At 40.1% G+C, this 22,530-nt stretch overlaps 2 protein-coding genes across 5 annotated transcripts in view; both read left to right on the top strand.

Annotated features, from left to right (window-relative positions):
* The window catches only part of HYKK (hydroxylysine kinase), a 30,576-nt gene extending 14,388 nt beyond the window's left edge, over positions 1-16,188 (top strand). The window contains exons 4-6 of one of the 3 annotated variants that reach the window (XM_082836061.1): positions 799-982; positions 15,897-15,923; positions 16,149-16,188. In XM_082836061.1, the coding sequence (XP_082692187.1) occupies positions 799-982; positions 15,897-15,898 (186 nt within the window). In that variant the 3' untranslated portion in view covers positions 15,899-15,923; positions 16,149-16,188. Of the gene's footprint in view, positions 1-798; positions 983-5,304; positions 8,059-8,180; positions 10,366-15,896; positions 15,924-16,148 lie in introns of those variants that run through there. The other 2 variants (XM_082836059.1, XM_082836060.1) reach the window with 2 other exon arrangements.
* Positions 902-21,586, top strand: PSMA4 (proteasome 20S subunit alpha 4). 2 transcript variants are annotated; one of them, XM_082836103.1, is made up of 9 exons: positions 902-982; positions 15,897-15,923; positions 16,149-16,191; positions 16,474-16,636; positions 17,961-18,038; positions 18,347-18,435; positions 18,899-19,029; positions 19,778-19,901; positions 21,022-21,586. In XM_082836103.1, exons 2-9 carry the CDS (start codon positions 15,921-15,923, stop codon positions 21,174-21,176), a joined length of 786 nt encoding a protein of 261 aa, XP_082692229.1. In that variant the 5' UTR covers positions 902-982; positions 15,897-15,920; the 3' UTR covers positions 21,177-21,586. The 2 variants fall into 2 exon arrangements, with proteins under 2 accessions (XP_082692229.1, XP_082692228.1); XM_082836102.1 differs by lacking the exon at positions 902-982 and adding an exon at positions 14,365-14,474.
* The last annotated feature ends 944 nt before the right edge of the window (positions 21,587-22,530 follow it).

Genomic DNA, 22,530 nt, shown 5'->3' with positions numbered 1-22,530 from the left:
AAGAACATTCATTTATTCAATAGATATTGCTTGAGCAGTGCCTTCTATGTGCCAGGCACTGTTCTAGATGTGGGGATACAGAAGTGAACAAAGCAGGCCCAAAACAAGCCTCTGACCCTCATGGAGCTTACGTTCTAGCAAGGATACCAAGGTAAGTAAGGGAATCATGGTGACTGTTAGACAGCATTTTGTACCAAGTGCTTACAAAGAAAAAATAAGCAGAGAGGAGGGATATGAAATATTGGAGAGAGGGTTGAAATTTTAGATGGAGTGGTCAAGGAACCCTCCCCCAGAAGGTGATTTCTGAGTAAAGACCTGGTGGAAACGAGGGCATTAGCCATACGGATTCCTGGGGTCCCCAGGAGGAAGAAACAGCAAACGTAAAAGGGTGGGAACGTGCCTGGCATGTTCCTTGAACAGCAGGGAGGCCAGTGTCAGAGTGGTTAGAAGAGAGTGAAAAAAAGTTGTTGAAGATGAAGTCGGAGAGGGAGTGGGGGCCCAGCACAGAGTTCTTTAGAGCTGCCTCCATTCCTTTGGTAGGCTGCAGATGGTGACACCTATCTTTGCCCAGTTGTGAGGATCGGGGAAGATGGGAATGTGTTCTCAAAACTATGAGATCCTCTAGAAATATGATGTTATTACCACTTTGTGGATGAAGGTAAATGGAGCAAGTCAGTGACCACGAGAGAATGGCAGCTCTTTCCCTAAGGCACACCCAGCCCACCCTTTGGAGGGTGCGGACCTCTCCATAGAGGTTGTGCTGTTAAAAGTCTAAGAGTTTCTTTGCTTTTGATTTAGAAATTCCATCACCCAAAGTTAAGTAGTCTTCATCGGGAGAACTTCATCTGGAATCTGAAAAATGTTCCTCTTTTGGAGAAATACCTGTATGCCTTGGGCCAGAATCGGAATCGAGAGATTGTCGAACAGGTTGTTCAGCTGTTCAAGGATGAAGTAATGACCAAATTAAGTCAGTTTCGAGAATGTGAGTATCCCCCCATTCAAATCAGTATTTTTCTTGATTTTTAAATTGTCAAATTTCAAACCATCAGCAAAGTATGGAGGTACAACTTAGCTTTATCAAATCTTAAAACTTTGTCAGATTTGCTCCTGTTGCTTTTAAAGAATAATACTTTCACTTCCCTTAAAATTGCTACATTTGAAGCCCCCTCTAATCCCTTAAAATTGCTACATTTGAAGTTCCCTCTAAACTTTACATGATTCTACCTCTCCCCTCCCTACTAAATTTGCATATGTTTTAATATTACTACATATGTATATATTCATAAATTACCTACAGTAGTATTTTGCATGCTTTCAAACTTTAGATAAATGGCATCACACTGTATATTATCATTCTACAACCTGCTTTTTTATTCAACATTGTTTTTCAGATTGATCCATTTAATATGTGTAGTTCTAGTTCATTTAGCTGGTTAGCTTTAACTGCTGAATAATATTCCATAGTGTGTGTGTGTGTGTGTGTGTTCCATAATTTATTTTAATGTAATTTTTTTGGGTCTATCCTCTTGTTAATGGAATTTTAGTTGGTTCCTTTTTCTTTTTCTGTATAAATGATGCTGCAATGAGCAATCTAGGGCATATCTCCTTATGCACATGCACAACAATTTCTTTAGGGTGTAACAAACCTTCTGACCAGAATGAAGTACTGGTCAAAGGGCAAGGAACTGAGGGGGCATTTCTAGTAAAGCCGAGGATAGGCTTTGAACTTCCTTTTTGTCCTCTGCTTTCTGTAATAGTCAGCTCAGGCTGCCATTAAAAAAACACAAATGACTGGGTGGCTTAAACAACAGAAATGTGTTTCTCATAGCTCTGGAGACTAGATGTCTGAGATCAGGGTGCCAGCACGGTCAGGTTCTAGTAAGGACTCTCTTCTCTCTGTGTCCTCCTCACATGGTGGAGAGAGAGCCAGCAAGCTCTCCAGTATCTCTTCTCATGAAGACACTAATCCCATCATGAAGGCCCCACACTCAGGATCTCCCCTAAACCTAATTATTTCCCAAAGGCCTCATCTCCAAATACCATTGCACTGAGGGTTAGGGCTTCAACATAGATTTGCAGGGAACTTGGGGTGGGGGGGGTGAGCGGGCACAGTTCAGTCCTAGCACTTACTTTGTGTAAACACAATGTGGTAAAAAAAAAAAAAAAAAAGGAGTTGATTGTTTTCCCCCTCAAACCTGTTTCTCCCTCCCAGTCATCTTCATTCCGTTAAAATAGTATCCACCATTTGCTTAGTTAATCTGACCAAAAACCTACAAGTCATCAGCTTGACTTTGTTCTTTCTCCCACACTTCACATCCAGTCAAATTCTATCAGTTCTAACTTCAAAGAATACCCTACTTCTAACCCTGTTTCCCACATTTACTACCACCACTTGGTCCAAAATACCATCATTTCTCAAATGGATTATTGCTGTAGCCTCCTAACTGGTCTCCCTGTCCCGTCTCCCTGCAGTATATATTCACTTGTGTCTTACCTTTTTTTTTTTCTTAATAGTACTTCTGTAAGATTATCCATGTCATTGCATGTGGCTATAGCTTATTTTTAACTTTTATTATTGTAGAGTATGTGATTCATAAATATACCACACGTTAGCTATTCTACTTTTCAAAGATATTTGAGATCTTTCCAGTTTGGGTCTGTTAAGAACAGTGCTCTGTGAATATTCTTGTGTCTCTTGCTATACATGTTCATGAGTTCTTTGAGTATATGACTTCATGAGCTCAGGGGTAGGATTGCTGAATCATAGTTCATGTCCATTTTCAACTTCAGAGATAATGCCAAACAAGGTGGCATTATTAATGCCAAGGTGGTTGTATGACTTTGTACCACTACTAGCAGAGAATAAAATTTATATTCCTCTACAACCTTGGTACTATCAGACTTTAATTTTTGCAAATCTGATGTGTGTGTAATGGTTGCTTATTGTGGTTTTAATATACATTTCCCAATTATTGGCCATTTGGATATATTCTTTTGTGAAGTGCCTATTCAAGTCTTTTGCCTGTTTTTCTATTGGGATTTTTTTCTCATTGATTTTAGAAGTTCAAAATATTTTCTGGATACAAGCCCCTGGTTGGTTATACGTGTTACAAATATTTTGTTCCATTCTGTGGCTTGTCTTTTCACTCTCTTCATGATATGCTTTGATGAATAATCCTTAATTTATTGGTTTAAAATATATCAATCTTTTACCTCATGGTTAGTGTTTTCTGAAAAAAATTTTCCCTACCTATGGTCATGAGATATTACCCTATATTATCTTCCTAAAGTTTTAGTTTTTTGCCTTTCATAATAGGCCTATAATCCATCTGGAATTTATTTTTATATATGGTGTGAATTTTTCTTATGGCTGGTAAATTTTCTCACCAACATTTATTGAAAAGCCATGTTTTTCCTTTTGTTTTCCAGTACTACCTCTGTTGTAAATCAAATATGTCTTTGAACTCTATTTTACTCTATTGGTCTATTTGTCAGTCTCTGCACCCATACCACACTGTGTATCAGCTAGGCTAGGTCATGCTGCAGTAACAAATAACCCCCAAATTCTTGTGGACTATAATAACAAAGGTTTATCAGTTCCAACTCAAGCTGCAGGTCTATCATGGATTCACTAGGGCTCTGTGTTTTCTCACTTTGGGATTTAGACTGATGGAACTTTCATCAACTGGAATGTTGCTACGGGGAAAGAAAATGTAGTAAATTGTACGCTGGATCTTAAAGCTTCTGCCCTGAAGTGATGTCATTTCTGTTCATATGTAAGTGGCCAAAAAAAGCCGCACGGCCGCATACAACTTTTGGGGAAGCAGGGAATTGCAACCCAGCATGTTCCTAGAAGGAAGATAACTGGAATATTTTTGAGCATACCTAAAGATTACCATAGTATCTTAATTTCTTTAACTTTTTAAGTCTTCATATCTGGTAAAACATATCCTCCCACCTTCTTGTTCTTCTATTGGAGGGTCTTGAGTATTTTTGGTCCTTTACATTTCCATAACAATTTTGGAATCAGCGTGTCATGTTTAAAGACAAATTTTGTTGAGATTTTGGCTAGATTTTGGCTAGAATTGAATCTATATACACATTTGGAGAAAATGGATATATATATTTATATTATAAGATCGAGTAAGATAATCCATGAACATTGGTCTACCTCTCCATTGATATAGATCAATAAAAGATATATATGATGAAATTTTTGATTGTCCTTTTACTGTTGACTTCTACTGTAATTGCATTATGGTCAGAGAACGTATTTTGTATCAGTGCTTTCGAGTAGAATTTTCTTCAATGATGGAAGTGTTCTGTATTTGTGATGTCTAACACACTAGCTTTTGTGTGGCTACTGAGCACTTGAATGACTGGTGCAACTAAGGAATTGGATTTTTTATTTTATTTAATCTTAATGAATTTAAATGGTAACTTGTGGCAAGTGGCTACTATGTGGGACAGAGCAGCTCTATATGATTTTAGTACTCTGAAATTTGTTAAGATTTACTTTATAATGAAGCATTTGGTAATGTTTAAAAAATGGTCCCTGTGTGCTAAAAAGAATGTATTTAGTAGGTGCTGGGTACAGAGTTATACATATGTCCAGTAGGTCAAATTTGTTAATCATGTTGTTTAAGTTTTCTATACTATTGAGTTATCTTTTTGTCTGCTTGTTCTAATAATTATTAAGGAAAGTATATATAAAATCTCCCAGTCTGATTGTGGATTGTCTATTTTTATTTGTATTTCTGTCAAATTTTGCTTTATATATTTCAAGGCAACATGCATATAAAATTTGAATTATTGTCTTACTAGGAAATTGTATCCTTTATCAATATAAAGTATCCTTCTTTATCTCTGCCATTGTTTTCTGCCTTAATGTCTACTCCATCTGACATTATATAGCTATCCCATCATATTTTTGTTCTCTTGATTTTTTCTCTTTTCCATTTTTTCTTTTCCTTTTTGCCCTTCTTTTGAGTGAATTGTTTTTGTGCTAATTATTTTTGTCTTTTTTTTCTCTCTCTCCCACAGTTTGAAAATTATATACTCTCTATTCTTTGAATGATTACCTTAGGAATTCTAACATATGACTTTAACTTATCAAAGTCTGATATTATTCAAGACAATACAAGGACCTTAAAATACTTTCATTCCATTTATCTCTTTCCTGACTCATATGCTGCTGTTTTAGCAAACTTTAATTCTATATTTTCACCACAAAAGACATTATTATTTTTGTTTTAGAGTCTAGTTTATTTAGATTTACTTATATATTCCCTTTTTATCTTCCAGCACCCCAAACCTTCTGTCTGGAGTTATTTTATTCCTGCCTGAAATACAACCTTCTGAATTTCCTTTAATGCAGTTATCTAATGGTGAACTCTCTCTGATTTTGTCTGAAAATGTTTTTTATTTTGTCTTCGTCCCTGAGGAGATTTTCACAGCCTATAGAACTTTAGATTTCATGGGTTTAGAATTTTAGAATTCCACTGTCTTCTAGCTTCCATTGCTGCTGAGAGGCCAGCTGTCAGTCTGTTGCTTTTGTCTTTTTCTCCTTTGGGATGCTTTTCAGATGTTTTCTTAAAATATTTTTTTTTCTTGATCTACTCAGGTTTCTCAAATCTGTGTGTGTACATGGTCTTTCACCATTTATGGAGAATTCTTGCCTCTGCACCTTTCTCTCTTTCTTCTCCTTTTGAGACTCCAATTAAGCTCATGTTAGACCTTCTCACTGAATCCTCTGTGTATATTACCTTCTCGCGCGTGCGCGCGCATGCATGCGTGTGTGTGTTAATCTTTTTCTCTGCCTGTGCTGCATTTTCAACAATTTTCGAGTTTATCGATTCTCTCTTTAGCTATGTCTAATCTCTTAAACCCAACCATTGTGTTTTTAACTTTTTCATTGTATTTTTCAGTTTTAGAAGTTCTTCTTGATTATTTTTCTAGAGTAACTGCCTTGTGGCCAGAGAACATACTCTATATCAGCACACAGGGAAATAAGGTATCATGAGCAAGAACAAGAAACTGACTATAGACACTGAACCAAAGACTTCAGTAACTCGAATGATCAGGCACAGAATATAGTCACACAGCAGCCTGGTTTGGCATTTGGTTTTAAGGCTATATTTTTGTCCTTCTGCCTCCTTGGACCTGCAGTAGTCTAAACAGTGGGTTGTAGTAGCAGATTTTGTCATCCTTTTAAGAGTTGGGAAACCCTCATCACTGCCTTCAGCTTCATGTGGTGAGTCTGTTTCCCAACCAGCAGGTAGCATTTTAAGTTCCTTCTCCCAAAGGGGGAAAGCACACTGCTGATCTGGAACACGATAGACAAGCCTGTGGCTTTATTCCTGCTCACTGCACTGCTTGTGCTTGGCATTTCTATTCTGTTTTTAGTGTATAAATCTATCTTGGTTTTGAGGCTGGCTGTATATTTATTGTTTTCTCTTTTTACTTTTATCATTGCTATGTATATTGGGGTTATCAAAGAATGAATTCACTCTGCCAACTGGATCAGAACTCTTTCTTTTCTTTCGTTAATTCTCAAATTCAACAACTTTTGTCATTTTATTCCAAGCATTGAGTAGCTGTATCATTTCTTAATAGGCCATTGGACATGTGAAGAGAAGCAACAAAATGAGAGAGGTTCTTGCATATACAGATTGCATTAGTGAAGTAACATTTCATTGATTCTAAAATGCCATTTGACTGTACAAGATATCCAATTACTTTATGAACCTCTAGGAAGAAAAAATATTGCCAGTGAAACTATGACATGGCATCAATTGTATGATGAACCCCAAAATCAGAAGCATGTAGTTTACAGTAATATTCATTGCTTTTACAGGCCACCAACGGTGCCATATCACTTAACATGAATTACACAATACTAACTCATATAGAAGAAATCAACATTATATTTAGAAGCTAATATTGTGGACTTTATATCACGTACTTATTATAAAGTACATGACTAACTGCTTCAGTAGGCGTGGACATCCCCATCTCCTCCTAATCCTCACTCAGAGGTTTATTTATTTATTTAATAAATTTATTTATTTTTGGCTGTGTTGGGTATTCGTTGCTGCACACGGCTTTCTCTAGTTGCAGCGAGCAGGGGCTACTCATCGTTGCAGTGTGTGGGCTTCTCATTGCGGTGGCTTCTCTTGTTGTGGAGCACGAGCTCTAGGCGTGCAGGCTTCAGTAGTTGTGGCTCGCAAGCTCTAGAGCACAGGCTCAGTAGTTGTGGCACACGGACTTAGTTGCTACGTGGCATGTGGGATCTTCCTGGACCAGGGCTCGAACCTGTGTCCCCTGCATTGGCAGGCGGATTCTTAACCACTGCACCACCAGGGAAGTCCCCTCACTCAGTGGTTTAAATCAGTGCTTCTCAAACTATCCATAGTAAAAGTTTGGGGTTTTCTCCCAACCCAGTGCAGCCTGATACATGGCCCTACTATTCAAGATTAGTTCACGGCTCACACCACATATGACTTACCATGCACATTTGACAACACCCAAACTGGCCTATACTGTTAATGAGATAAGGCCCCTGTCATACTCTTTGATGAAAAACCACTATGAAATTATCTAAACAGTCTCAATTTCTGTTTTTATTTGATGCAGACTAATAACAGTTTGTGGGCCAGCACTAGCCACAGGCCCCCCACTTTGAGTGGTGCTGTCTTAAAATAACACCACCTATTCCAGTAATCAAAAGACTGGGGACATTCGGAATTACCTTGTCATCAGAAATTTCTTTTAGAAATCCTAGGTTAAAATAAAGGCACATCTGGTTCATTCTAGGACTCTTTGCTTCTTATAATAATATGAATATGCACACACACGTAGGGGTGTGTGTGTGTGTATGTGTGTGTGTATACAGTTCTTTTCCCTTTACTTGGCTCATAGCCAAAATCAGGTGTTCACAACGACTACAGTCTCCATCTTCTGGCCTTGTATTGATGAGAAGCAAAAGCAAAAACAACCACCAAAATTAACTGCTTTTTCCTTTTCAGAGGAAATTATTTTATTTCAAGAAAAAGAGGGATTAGCCTTTATCTCTGCTTATCAAATTTCTGAATGTCCATACCTGAGGAAGAGCAATGGAAAGAGAATGAACTAGGGTATTGAACAACTGTTTTTACTTGGCTTGATTTTTCTCCTTTCAGGTATCAATCATGGAGATCTTAACGACCATAACATTTTAATAGAGTCCAGCAAGTCAGCCTTTGGAGATGCTGTATATCAAGTGTCTGGGATTTTAGATTTTGATGACATGAGCTATGGCTACTATGTGTTTGAAGTGGCAATCACCATCATGTACATGATGATTGAAAGCAAGACTCCTATACAAGTAGGAGGTCATGTCCTTGCAGGGTTTGAAAGTGTAGTCCCACTGACACCTGTGGAGAGGGGTGCTTTGTTTCTACTTGTTTGCTGTCGTTTTTGTCAGTCACTTGTCTTAGCTGCATACTCTTGCCAGCTATACCCAGAGAACAAAGAGTATCTCATGATTACTGCAAAAACTGGGTGGAAGCACTTACAGCAAATGTTTGACATGGGCCAGAAAGCTGTAGAAGAAATCTGGTTTGAAACTGCCAAGTCCTATGAATCTGGGATCTCCATGTGACCAGATAAAAATGCACACTAACTTGGGTAATTAAAAACCAATAGGACCAAATCTAATTCCATAAAGGGTTTCCCTGCATAATTAAAGATGAATTGATGAAACACTGCAATGCACATGAAACCACTAAGGTCTTCTAGCAATTTCATGACCATTTTTTAAACCTAAGAAAGTACTACATGAACAAGCATGTCTTTCTATGGGTCTCACTTGCCTTGTGTATCAAACATGTAGAGTGATATTCTGAATCGGATAATCTCTCAAGGTCTGTTGCAGCCCTGAGATCAATGATTTTTTTAAACTTTGAAAGGAATATATATGTGTAGACATATTCACATATTTTAAATAAGTGGATGTAACACACAGACCTAGTTAACATATCACCAATTCTATGAAGCCTTCTCCCAACTCTTTGTTGTCCAGAATCCCATTGTACCCTGTCTTCTGTATGGCACATCACTTGGTATCATGGATGATGGCTGTGTAGTCATCTAGCCTAAGAGCTATTTGAGGTCAGAAACCATGTAAAACTTTTTTTGTCTTTCATCCCTTTTTACACCTGGTATAGTGCCTTTCCCATGGTCTTTAAAAATATTTACAAAATTAATGTATCCTAGAAGAAAGGCTGGAGAAAATAAGGCACACGTAGTGCCTTAGTAGGAAACACAGATGGTATTCATAAGAGAAAGCTTTAACTTGTTTGAGAGAGCAATTGAAACTGTAACTCTAGAGATAGATGCCAGAACTCACTGGAACTGCAAGTAAGCAAATAACACACCCAGGCAAGGCCACTAACTCCTGAAGTACCGAAATAGTTTTCATATCGATACTAAGAAAGACCCTAAGCAGATATTTTAAAATTCTCTACAATTTATGTTTCTTTTCATAGGAATATGTAATATTGAAGAACATAGCTCACATGTACTACTTGACTTTAATCATACCACTGTATTTCCTTCACTGATATCTCTTCATGTCCCCCTTAGTATGATATAGTAAATAGCTGTTTACTTCTTGTCATTTTAACCCTCCATTCTCTAGAGATGACTCAAGTCTAGAACCCTGTCCATTCAAACACCTTCTCAGTAGTTATCTCTTTCCATATACATGAGAACACATTGATTCTATATCTCTCCATCTAATGACCTACCTATAGAGCTATCTATACTCCCCAAACTAGGTCTCTCTCTGAATTTTCTTGTATCACTCTTGTATCATTCTTATATTCACCTTTAACTTCTCTGTACCTTAATTTCCTTATCTGTAAAGGTGAAGTAGTACCTATCTTATAGTGCCTGTAGTACCTCATAGAGTTAGAGTTCTTAGAAATTGATGCAAAGTTCTTAGCACAGGGCTTGGCACATAGAAAAGACTTAATAAATACTTACTAAATGAATGAACCAGGTTACCCAAACTCAGAATATTGGAGAAGTTTTCTTTTTGCCTCTCTCATATTCAATCAGTGATCTGATTCTTAGGAATCAGAATTTTAGATCAGTAAATGATGATCAAATCCCTGTCCTTCCTGCCTTACTGTTTAACAATAAATAATAAAAACAAATATTTATTGAGTACTAAGTATTTAAAAGAAAACTCTCTCTACTCTCACAACACTTCTGACGCTAAACATGTGGAGTTTTCCTTCGCATTAAGCAATCCTGACACCAACTGTTTGGAGCTAGAGCAGACCCCCAGGTTAAGGGCTCAGTCCCACAAAACTGCCTCCACTTCAGATGCCAGCCTCAAGTCCTAGGTTGTACTTCTGACCAACTGGCTGTAAGTTGGGGGTTCCCATGACCCCTCCTCAGGTTCTATAATTTGCTAGTACAGCCCAAAGAACTCGGGGAAATGCTTACTTATGTTTATTAGTTTATTTTAAGGGTATAATAATAAATGGACAGAGGAAGAAATACATAAGGTGAGATCCAGAAGGATCCTAAGCACAGAAGCTTCTGTCTCTGTGGAGTTGGGGGTGCACCATGCTCCCGGCATGTAGATCTGCTCACCAAGCCAGAAGCTCTTGAACCTCTTTGGTAGGGCTTTTATGTTGGCTTCGGTTGATCAGATCATTGACCACTGGTTGATCAAATTATCTCCCCTCCCCAGAAGGTGGGGGGTGAGGCTGAAAGTTCCAGCCCTCTAGTCACTTGGTTGGTTCCTCTAATAATCAGCCCCCATCCTCCAAGACTCACTTCATTAGCATAAATTCATGTGTAGCTGAAAGGGGCTTCTTATGAATAAAAAAGAAGCTCCTCTCTCCCCTACCACTCAGGAAATGACAAGAGTTTTAGAAACTTTGTGCCAGAACCTGGGACAAAGACCAAACATATATTTCATATTATATCACAGGACTTTACATGCATTATCTCATTTAATCTCCACAAAAAAAACCATGAGAAAAGTATTGTTATGATTTTTTAATAGATCTTTATTGGAGTATAATTGCTTCACAATACTGTTAGTTTCTGTTGTACACCAAAGTGAATCAGCCATATGCATACATGTGTCCCCATATCCCCTCCCTCTTGAGCCTCCCTATCCCACCCCTCTAGGTCATCACAAAGCGCTGAGCTGATCTCCCTGTGCTATGCTGCGGCTTCCCACTAGCTAACTATTTTACATTCAGTAGTGTATATATGGGACTTAAGTAAACTTAAAAGCTTTTGCACAGCAAAGGAAACCATAAACAAGCCAAAAAGACAACCCTCAGAATGGGAGAAAATATTTGCGAATGAAACAACAGACAAAGGATTAATCTCCAAAATATACAAACAGCTCACGGAGCTCAATATAAAAAAAAAACAAACAATCCAATTAAAAAATGGGCGGAAGGCCTAAATAGACATTTCACCAAGGAAGACATACAGATGGCCAAGAGGCACATGAAAAGATGCTCAACATCACTAATTATTAGAGAAATGCAAATCAAAACTACAATGAGTTATCACCTCACGCCAGTCAGAATAACCATCATCAAAATATCTAGAAACAATAAATGCTGGAGAGGGTGTGGAGAAAAGGGATCCCTCCTGCACTGTTGGTGGGAATGTAAATAGTACTGTTGTGATTAATCCCCATTTTCAGATGAGGAAATAGATGCTTTAAAAGTTGAAGCAATTTGCTCCAAGAGAGCCAGGGACCCATACCACTTTCTCCTCTCCTCCTTTCTCCCCTCCCCTCCTCTCCTCTCTATGGGCTCACATACACACCTGTGTTAGGAGGATCAAATGAGATCATTCACAGGAAAGCACTTATGCTTCTCAAATTTAAGGGGTTGTGATTTTTATCTGCCTTGACCATTCAGGAAACTGGGGACTAGAAAAATGAACTAAAATTTGCATTTCACTCCCAGACCAATGTTCATTTTCTTATACCATGAAATTCTACAGATTTCCTGCTTGCTTGCTCCTTCTGCTAACATGGATTCTCTTCCACTGAATTATCTTAATGCAAATATTGCTGACCAACTCTTCAGATATTTAAATACGGGCTGCCTTGCATTGCTATTTTACTATTTGGTGTTTGCCCTAGCTTATCTCCAATCAATCAGGTCAATGTAGTTTATAAACTCTTTGGTGGCATACATTGAATAATATTTATTTCATTATCTTCAGAACCTAGCTTGGTGCCAGGCCCCTAGCACAGCCTTAATAGAGAACCGTCTGATGAACTGTTAGAATGAACGCATGTCTACAAGTGCTGGTCTTTGGTTCTTTCCACCAATGAGGAGGAAAACCAGTTCTAGATTTGGGAATCAATACCATACCTCCAGCAAAGACTCTACTCTTGCAAGTATCTTTTTCTGTCTGGGCTTTTCTCCCCTCTAGACTGCAACAGAACTTTACTTTCTGGTGTTATTATCCTTAATCTCTCCACCTTACAGCCTTCATATTAGGGCCAGATAAAAACTCTCATTACAATATATTGCTGTGTGACAATTTAACCAAAAACTTAGTAGATTGAAAGCTCAATTTTTTATATCTTATGGACTCTTCAGGTCATGAATTCAGACAGGCCCTGGGACAGCTTGTCTCTGCTCCACAATGCCTGGGGCCTCAGCTGGGAAGACCTCAATGCTGGGGGAGATTCAATGATGGGGGACTAAGATCATCTAGAGGAATCCTCACTCACAAATCTGGCCAGTCATGCTGGAACCTCAGCCGGGCTGTTGGTGGAATATCTCTCCATTTGGTCTCTGCTCGTTCATGGCATGGTGCCAGGGTTCCAAGAAACACCTTCCCAAGAGAACAAGACAGAAATTTATTTTTTATGACCTGCGTTTGGAAGTCATATGATGTTACTTCCGTTGCAGTCACAGGCCCACCCGGATTCAGGGGAAAGGGACACAAAACCTCTCAATGGGAAGCATCCATGCCACATTGTAGGAGGAACATGTGGGATGGGAGATCATGAGGCTTCATCATCCTAAAACATCACTTTAATCCTCTTTTCCCACTACCTACAGAGAAAAAATTCTGGCATTGAAGGCATTCTACAGTTTGGCCTAAAATGCCTTTCCTCCTTTCCTCCCTTTATTGACCTCTCTTCACTCTGACCAGACTGAGCTACTCTGTCACCCAAACTTGTTAAACTCATTTTTACTTCTGCTCTTTTATCTCAACTGATCCCTCTTCTTTTGACCTAATAAATTCTACCTCTCATTTAAAACTCTTAATGCTTAATTCGTCAGAATGAACTAAGGTGGCAGGAATCCTCAGAGAGATTACATAAGTTACACTGCCACCTAAGGATGCTTTCAGAACACCACCTGTCTGGCTGTGGCCCTTGCCATTTTGCCTTGGCTCACCTCCCTATGTGCCTGGGAAGCAGAAATGAAAGGAGAGACCTCAAACCACAACTCATTCCCAGGTTACCTCCTTTTCAAAGCCCAGATCCGTCAATAATACTTTTTTGCCCAACATGAAGAGGACAAAGTCCCTACCCTGTGGACCTCTTCTTCGAGGAGACTATGAGCAAATGACTACACATTAATTCAGACCTAGTCAAGCGTCTAGCTCGGAGAAACTTAAAACATGAATAGTAAATAGTTTACACAGAGACTGAAGCCAGATGAAAAAAAGAGTGGAAAGGAGAGATGGATAATGAACACATAAATAAATAAATAAATAAACATGACAATTTCTGTATAAAAGATAACGTGTGTGTACGGTGATGGTAGGGTATTGCTTTAACTAGGTTGGTCAGGGGAATCCTTTCTAACGAGGTGAAAAGACAAGAGGAGAAGACTAAGGTGAAAGTTCTCCCAAAGGTGTAAACCCCCTCATAATATGCTTTATATGCCCCAAAATGCATGTATCAGCAATAAAAGTGGAAGACAGATTCAAGAAGGGAGATGGTGAGAAAAGGCAGAGTGAAGGGTAACGTCTGACGTGCTTGGGTCCGTTTTGAGAACAGGGCAGGAAAGGCAAGCAATTAACAGGCGGTCCCACACTAGTGCTCTCCTGGGCCAATGACTTAGTGCTGAATAGAAAGCGAAAGTGAAAATAAAGCGCAAACAGTGGAAAAGGGACATTAGCTATAATTCCACTTCCTCCTTGGTCAGGGTCTTCCTGCCCCGCTCCCCGTGTTCTAGTGCCCCCTCATCGTGCTGAGGGTCCCTGCCAGTGCCTCCGAACCGCAACCCCGCAGCTCCCACAAGGACAACCGGCGCTCGCTCCGCCCCCCAGAAGGAGTTCCGCGTCCTCGGCTGCCCCGCCCCCGCCGGTGGCTGTGCGCACGCGCGGGGGCCATATTAGCAGCGGATACTCAGGCGGTGGTGGTGCGTTTTCTCTCGCAGAGAAAGAGCTCCGTGTAGGCTCTTCAGCGTCTCCCCTCGGTGAGCCTTTGCCCCCTGCGCACTCGCGGAAGCTTGGCCGCTCTCTCCGCGGGCGGGGATCCTGAGCGTCGCGGCAGAGCTGGTCCCGGCCTGCAGCGGCCGCCGAGGAACCGTGGACACGATGACTCTGCACCGGCTCCTTGGTGATGGATCGGCCGCGGGACTGGCTCCGGACGGCCGCTGTCGGGCTTCTCTGCACTGAGCAGGCACCACGGGGCTGGGGACGCTCGGGCGGCGGGGCGGGCGCGGGGCCGGTGGGCAGGACAGAGTTGTAGGGCTGCCTCCGTCACTGTTAAGAGTCCGTAGTGAAAGTGAACCTGCGGGAAAGGAGGTGCAGGTGAACTCGCCTCGGGCCGTTGTCCTGCGTCTGGCGTGGAGATGAGAAAGTTGTGTTCTCTCGCGAATCAGAAGCCCCGGCGGTCTCCTCTCTGTGATCTCCTGGCGCTCTGCTCAGGGCCAGCCTTACCTTTCACCTGCGTGTTGCAGGAGCCGCATAGCTGGTTACCCTGCCCCACTCTTCACCAGCCAGAGCGATCTTTCTAAAATGCCGGTCAGCTCCTGTGGCTCTTTGGCCCAGCATCATTCTTTGGAGCCCCATTGCATAAGAGATAGCATTCATAGTTTTTACCTGGGCACGCGGGCCTTCGGGACCTGATCCCTGCTTATCTTTCCATTTTTAATTACCGATATTCTAGAATTTGGGAAAATTGGCTCTGGAGGCCGAAGTTTGGCTTTTCCACCAAATCACGCTGAGCCCCAGTGTTGTCTTTTGCAGTAATAGTAATGATGCCAAAGATTACCATCCCGCTCCTCCCCTTCATAGTTCAGGACCCCGTATCATTCTCTGGAGAAAGCCTAAGCCTCTTAGCTTGGCATTCAAAACTCTACATGGTCTGGATACTTGCTTAGTTCTTTAGTTTTTTCATATCTTTTTTAACTTCAGCAATTTTTCTCGCCCATTAAGCTATCCTGCCTCAGTGCCTTTTGCCCAAGCTTTCTCCTCTGCCTGGAATGCCTTTCCCTTCTTTCTTCCCCTGTTCTTCCTCTTAGACCTAAATGTTCTCAGCCTTATTTCTGCCTCTCCCATCTCTAATTTGGGCTCATTTTCTGTATGTGTTTCGCAAAAATACTTTCTTGATTTTCTCCAACCCTCTTCCCACTCTACCCTTAGTGCCTCTGTTACCATATTGCTTTATAATTGTCCTTCTGTGTCTTCTCCCTCACCTGGCCACCAGACTGTATGCTCTTTAGGAAAGGGATTGCTCTTACCCATGCTGGCATTCCAGCATTTGGCATAGTGCCTGGTGCACCGTAAATGTTGGCTGAATGAAGAGAGTGAAGAAAACATTTTTTTTTCAAGTCAAGAAATGCTTTTTAAATTGTAAGTTTCATTTTAATAATTATCCTATTTTCTTTTTACAGGAATTATCATAAAGTTCAGAAAACATGGTGAGTTAATACACATGCCAGTTAGCTGTTGCCTGATAAATTGTATTGCTTGTACTCAGCTTACAGACTTGCATGAGAAAATTGAAATGGAATGATGCCTTACCAGTTTCCTCCCACTCTCTGAATTTTGTATACCAGGATGTGTTCTGTAAAATGACTTGTGGGTTTACAGGAGTTGGCTTACTAAAAGTGAGTAGGAATCATTTGTATGTTTTTCCTTTGCAGTCTCGAAGATATGACTCCAGGACCACTATATTTTCTCCAGAAGGTAAAATATAAATTGTTTGATCTGTCTCAAATAAAAAAAATTTTTTAAGTATTTGAATTTTAGGGGTGGGTGGGGAATCTACAAACTTTTTTTAAGACTCAGTTGTTCATCCTTTCTGTAGTTTGAAGTAATGATCACCAGGTTGATTATGTACATCATAGGACTATGAGTAAAAGTAGGACTCTCGTCTGTAGCCTTCCAGTGTTGTTGCTGATTTCTCTTGAACCAGTGGTGCAAGAACAAGGAAGAGAGTCTTGGTTTCTCACTGCTTTTGTCTTGTAGGTCGCTTGTACCAAGTTGAATATGCCATGGAAGCTATAGGACATGCAGGCACCTGTTTGGGAATTTTAGCAAATGATGGTGTTCTGCTTGCAGCAGAGAGACGTAACATCCACAAGCTTCTTGATGAAGTCTTTTTTTCTGAAAAAATTTATAAACTGAACGAGTAAGTGAAATCTTAGGGCAAACATCTCATCATATTTTGGGAGGGCTATTCCATGTGACATGATAGAATTGAACAGTTTGTTCTGTTTTTACTTCTGAATTTTTTTCCTTTTAACTTATTTGCTTGAAACTTCCTTGAGGCCCAGGACCATATGTTATTCTTTAAAAGTGCAGGGTCAAGTACTTAGTGGAGAAACAGCGTTGTATAGTGATAAGAGGCTTGGTAGTCACACAGCTTTGGGTTAAATCTGGGCTCCACCAATGCAAAGAATATGAAAGTAACTGGGACTTTCATATTCACCAAAGAATATGAAAGAATATGAAAGCTGTGACTTCACACCCATTGTTTAACTTCTCTGGGCTTCAGAGCCTACTAGAGTGGTTGTGGCAGTTTAATGAAATAAAATAAAATGAATGAGATAAACTAGCACAGTGTTTGGCATATAGGAGGCCCTCAAGGTATTGTTTATAATGGTTACTCAGGAATTATTTTTGAATTATACTGAATCTTACCAAAGAATAGGCCTCCTGAAGGTCTGGGAAAAGTTTAGACTTTTCTGTACACTTAGTGAAGTTTCTGTTACAGTTGGGTGTTCAGGGCTTTGCAGCTAGCAGAGAGCTGGATTTGCTCATTGGAGACTTTCCCTTCAGTGGTGAGCCAGGTGAATTCTGGTTATAGGGCCTTTCTGATACACTCACCCAAGAAAGTGTCATCCCTCCACAGTCACTATTGGGCCCCTCAGCAGCTTGCAGGCTTGATTAGGCACAGTGCCAGAGGGTGTCGAAGCTGTAGGAGAGCCAGGGCAGCTTTCAGGGAATGGGGAGTAGAGAAAGGAAATGCACCCTCCCTGTAAGCCTAGCCCTGAGCTTCCTAGGCAGGCTCATAAAATATCCCGCCCTTCGGGTCCCCTCACCCTCACCCCCATCAAGTTAGGCCTTAGGAGGTGAGAGTGCTTACTACCCAAGAGCGTGGGGTAGTCTGTCTTCCTGTCTGGCAAAACCTTTTTCTTCTTTGTGGTTGAATCTTCTTGGGATTTACCCTAGCTTCCTAGTGTTTATTCTCTTGCCCTGTTCACAGGGTGGTGATGGTAAATACATCTCTTGTGAAGAACTTAAGTGTGCATTTGTTGATCTTATGTGTTGAATGACATCAAGTTGAAAGTGTCCTACAAAGATAAAACACATATAGGTTTTGTCTGAAGGGTGTAGCAGCTGAGAGGAAGCATGGTGAATTTCTAATAGAGCTTAGTACTTTCTAAAACTTGTAAAATACCCCTGGTAAACATCTTCTCTGCTTACAGATAAATGTCTTTCTTTTCCTCAAGGGATATGGCCTGCAGTGTGGCAGGCATAACTTCTGATGCTAATGTTCTGACTAATGAACTGAGGCTCATTGCTCAAAGGTATGGTCATAAATACTATAATTGATGATATGTAAAATTAGTTTCGATGTTTCTAAGAACTCATTTTTGTAAAGATTAAAGTCATTAAAAACATATTAATTGCAAATTACAGTGTTTTTTTCTTTAACCAAACTTGGAAAATATTAGTTACTGTATGATTTTTAAGATGTTGCCATGCCCTCTACTCTCCCCCTTTAGATTATTTATAAGTGACTATTATGTTGACCCCATGACAGAGATTTCTTTTCAGAGTGTGTATATAGAGTGTTTTAGAGAAAACTATTCATATGCCAGTTTCTTTATCCTAGGTATTTATTGCAGTATCAGGAGCCAATTCCTTGTGAGCAGTTGGTCACAGCACTGTGTGATATCAAACAAGCTTATACGCAGTTTGGAGGTACTGAAACTTTTGGAAATTTTATTCCCAAAAGATAAAACGTTTTATGAGTAATAACCTTTTTGAGATGGTAAAATGAAATTGAAAGTGAAATAAGTAGACACTTTTCATCCATTCTCACTTCATGAACTAACTGGCTTCCACTATGTAGACTATCGAACATTTTATTAATAGACTATTGAAAGGCCAAAATAACATTTTCAAATCAGGAAACAAATTGCTTTTTACATAATGATGAAATTTAGCACTGGTCCTCTTTGTCTTTATTCCCTCTCCTGGCTACATCCAAATCCTAGAAACAAAAGTGGAATTTTTGATGGAGCTTATCTGTGGTGGCCAGAACACGGAACAGTTTATGAATGCTTAACTTCACAGAAGAGGGGTTAGCCACTGAGCTCAAGTAACCATAGTGATACTAAATTTAGATTGTTGGTATGTTTAGCTTTTTTTTTCTCTTTTAAAGGAAAACGTCCCTTTGGTGTTTCATTGCTTTACATTGGCTGGGATAAGCACTATGGCTTTCAGCTCTATCAGAGTGACCCTAGCGGAAATTATGGAGGATGGAAAGCTACATGCATTGGAAATAATAGCGCTGTGAGTATTTTTGTGTTGCTATAGAATGTAGCAAAGGGTCTAGTAACTGCCATAGTTTTAAAGTAGTGATGAGTGTAAACAGCATTTTAAGGTAGCTGCAACAGCCTTAATGTGATATGAAAGTATCTGTGATTTCTATTGGTGAAGAAGTCACAGGTACTACTAATATTACTAGGGTTTACTGCCTACAGTAATAATGAAAGGAAGTGCTAATTTTCAGTTAGAAAATTTTCAGTTAGAAAATAAGATCTAGTTCCCCCATCTCCCACATACTAGTTCACAGACCCCCTGAATTCTGTCATGGATACCTGGGATTCATTCATAGATCATCAACATCCCTCCTTTGCACCCCTATCCCATGTCAACCCTCCCTGCCATTAAAATTGTTTATGTTGTATACACACTAACAAACGTAAGGTAGATAGCTAGTGGGAAGCAGCCGCATGGCACAGGGATATCGGCTTGGTGCTTTGTGACCGCCTGGAGGGGTGGGATAGGGAGGGTGGGAGGGAGGGAGATGCAAGAGGGAAGAGATATGGGAACATATGTATATGTATAACTGATTCACTTTGTTATAAAGCAGAAACTAACACACCATTGTAAAGCAATTATACCCCAATAAAGATGTTAAAAAAAATTGTTTATGTTGGTTATAATGCCAATAATAATTCAGGCATTATTCATGTTCCTAAAAATCGCAAAAATTTAAAGGAAGTTCTCTGTGTTGATTCTTCCTTATGTTTTATAGGCAGCTGTGTCAATGTTAAAACAAGATTACAAAGAAGGAGAAATGACTTTGAAGTCAGCTCTTGCTTTAGCTATCAAAGTCCTAAATAAGACCATGGATGTTAGTAAGCTCTCTGCTGAAAAAGGTAATTTATGTCCACTCCTCTAATTTGTTTGCTTAGTGAGGGAATTGATTGAGTAGGCCTTTAACATGTTATCATAGTGCCCTGAAACAGCAGCCTTATAAGTTAGGTGACCTTACAGCTATTTCCTAAGACTTGACCAAGGTCAACACTGACAAGTTCTGGAGCCACCGTCCCACACTACATAACAAGCTTAAGGGCTTGAGCCTGAATGTTCTCAATATTCATGGTTAAGTCTGATCCATGCTATTCTATCTTATCGACTTCTTGACAGTGATATCTGTGCTCATGTGTACATATGATAAAGAATATGAAAGTGATTATATGGTTACCTATGTTTGGTGTCCTTTACCAGAGATACAACATTTGCATGAGTTGTACCCTCTGTTCTTCTGAATCTACTGATCTCTTACGTTAAGCCCATGTTTGCAATTGTAAATGCTTTATTTAACTAAAGTTACATGACCATATAAAACAATATTTGTAAATAATGTTTTTCAAAAATTGTGGTAAATTAACGTATTGATTTAGTTTAGGATAACTTAGCTCCTGGTGTTGCTTTAAAAAATGCCATTTACTTGCAGATTGTCCTCTTGTCTACTTCTACCTAATTTCAAGGAGGCACTACGCAATTTTCCCTTCTCAAAATTTCTCCTCCTTTTGGCATTAGTCTGCTTTTCTCATCCATAGTCATGGGAGCTGCTTTTCGTGCCTTTGTTTTGAAAAGAGATTTGAAAAGTTCATGAAAAATAAGTGTAAGTACTGGTTAAAGATTTTGGCTGAGCCCTCAGAGGTTCTAACGAGGAAACTGGCTCTTTCTGGTCAGGCCAGCTAGAGCAATTGGCTGGTGGTACTTTTTCCACAAAAGTAACAGAACAGCAGCTCAGAAAGTTAGTATGGATGAAGATAAAGATGATATTAAAGTAAAAACATTCATAAAAACATTACAATATTGAAGGTATTTTGTTTCCATGAAAGTATCCATGAATTATATTCAGCAGAAAACTTGGAAAAGTGGTGTACTAAGGCTCAAACGGTATGAAGAGATTAAACTGTGGTTGCTTATTAAGGGTTTTGGCTAAGTATGGCTGCCTGTATTACAAGTGTGTGTGTTTGCTTCCAGTGGAAATCGCCACACTAACGAGAGAGAATGGAAAGACAGTCATCAGAGTTCTCAAACAAAAGGAAGTGGAACAGTTGATCAAAAAACATGAGGAAGAAGAAGCGAAAGCTGAGCGTGAGAAGAAAGAAAAAGAACAGAAAGAAAAGGATAAATAGAAGACAAAATCAGGGATTCTATAACTCATTTGGGGCACCATTTCAGTGTAAAAGCGGCCCTATTCTTCCACACTGAGAAGGCTTTGGCTCTTTTTAACTTGTCTAGTGGGAAAATAGGATGGTACCAACTGAATTGGGTCCTTGTTATTGCTGTCCAGGTGAATATTGTAATGATGATTACTCTTCATGGACATCTTAATCACCCTCCCCCTCTTTTTTTTTTTGAATAAAACTTGGAAAGAATGGAAATGGTGAAGGAAAACATTCTCTAGCAGTAACTGTTAAAGATACCAGGATTAATAGGGCTGTGGTCTTTTCACACTTTATGTATACTGTGGCTACTCTTGCAGTTACTTTTTTTGTGGCTGCCTTGCGTCTTCATTGCTGCACGTGGGCTTTCTCTCGTTGGCGCCGAGCGGGGGCTACTCTTCATTGCGGTGCATGGACTTCTCATTGCGGTGGCTTCTCTTGTTGCAGAGCATGGGCCCTAGGCCACAGGCTTCAGTAGTTGTGGCACGTGGGCTCAGTTGTTGTGGCTCGTGGGCTCTAGAGCACACGCTCAGTAGTTGTGGCGCACAGACTTAGTTGCTCCGCGGCATGTGGGATCTTCTTGGACCAGGGATCGAACCCATGTCCCCTGCATTGGCAGGCGGATTCTTAACCACTGCGCCACCAGGGAAGTCCCAGTTACTTTTAAATAAGATGTTAAAGTGGACAGAAATGTAAACATCATAAAAAAAGAAAGGTGGGAACTGTGCAGTGAAGATTTTCTATTCGTTGTTCCCCTACCATCTTGGAGAACCTGTAGCCCAATTTGAGCAAAACGGAGAGCTGTCCTTCTCCTAGGTCTCGTCTGATATTACCCTATCCGAAGCCTATCCAGTGAAATAAGAGTCGTTCGCCAACCTTTGATATTGATGGGTGTTCATACTGGACTTAAAAATCGTGTGTGTGTGTGTGTGTGTGTGTGTGTGTGTGTACACATACATACTTGCAAACATAGTAAAACGCGAAAGGTAGAATTAAAATGAAAGCCCTGTGTATCCACTACCGAGCTTCAGAAACAAATTAATCATTACTTTTGAAGCCCCCTATGTGTCCCTTTCAGGTCTCATTCTTCTCTGTTTCCCTCTACCCCCGAGAGGTGACCACTGCCTTGAGCTCATCATTCCTGTAAGCTACGGGTTTTCCACTCTGGTTTTCTGCCCCTCTACTCCAGGTGGTCCTGGTAGGTCTGTCAATCAGATAATCCCATGCCTTTCACAAAGGTGAGCACATCACGCAGTCTGGCCAGATTACCATGTCTGTCTGCAGGGATGGGTTTGAGAATGAACGTGTGGGCTGAGCCAAGCCA

This window comes from Leucopleurus acutus (assembly GCF_964270905.1).
Source record: "Leucopleurus acutus genome assembly, chromosome: 1".
Taxonomy (NCBI): domain Eukaryota; kingdom Metazoa; phylum Chordata; class Mammalia; order Artiodactyla; family Delphinidae; genus Leucopleurus; species Leucopleurus acutus.
Note: the sequence above shows the minus strand (reverse complement) of the source record. Positions and strands in the feature narration are given on the sequence as shown.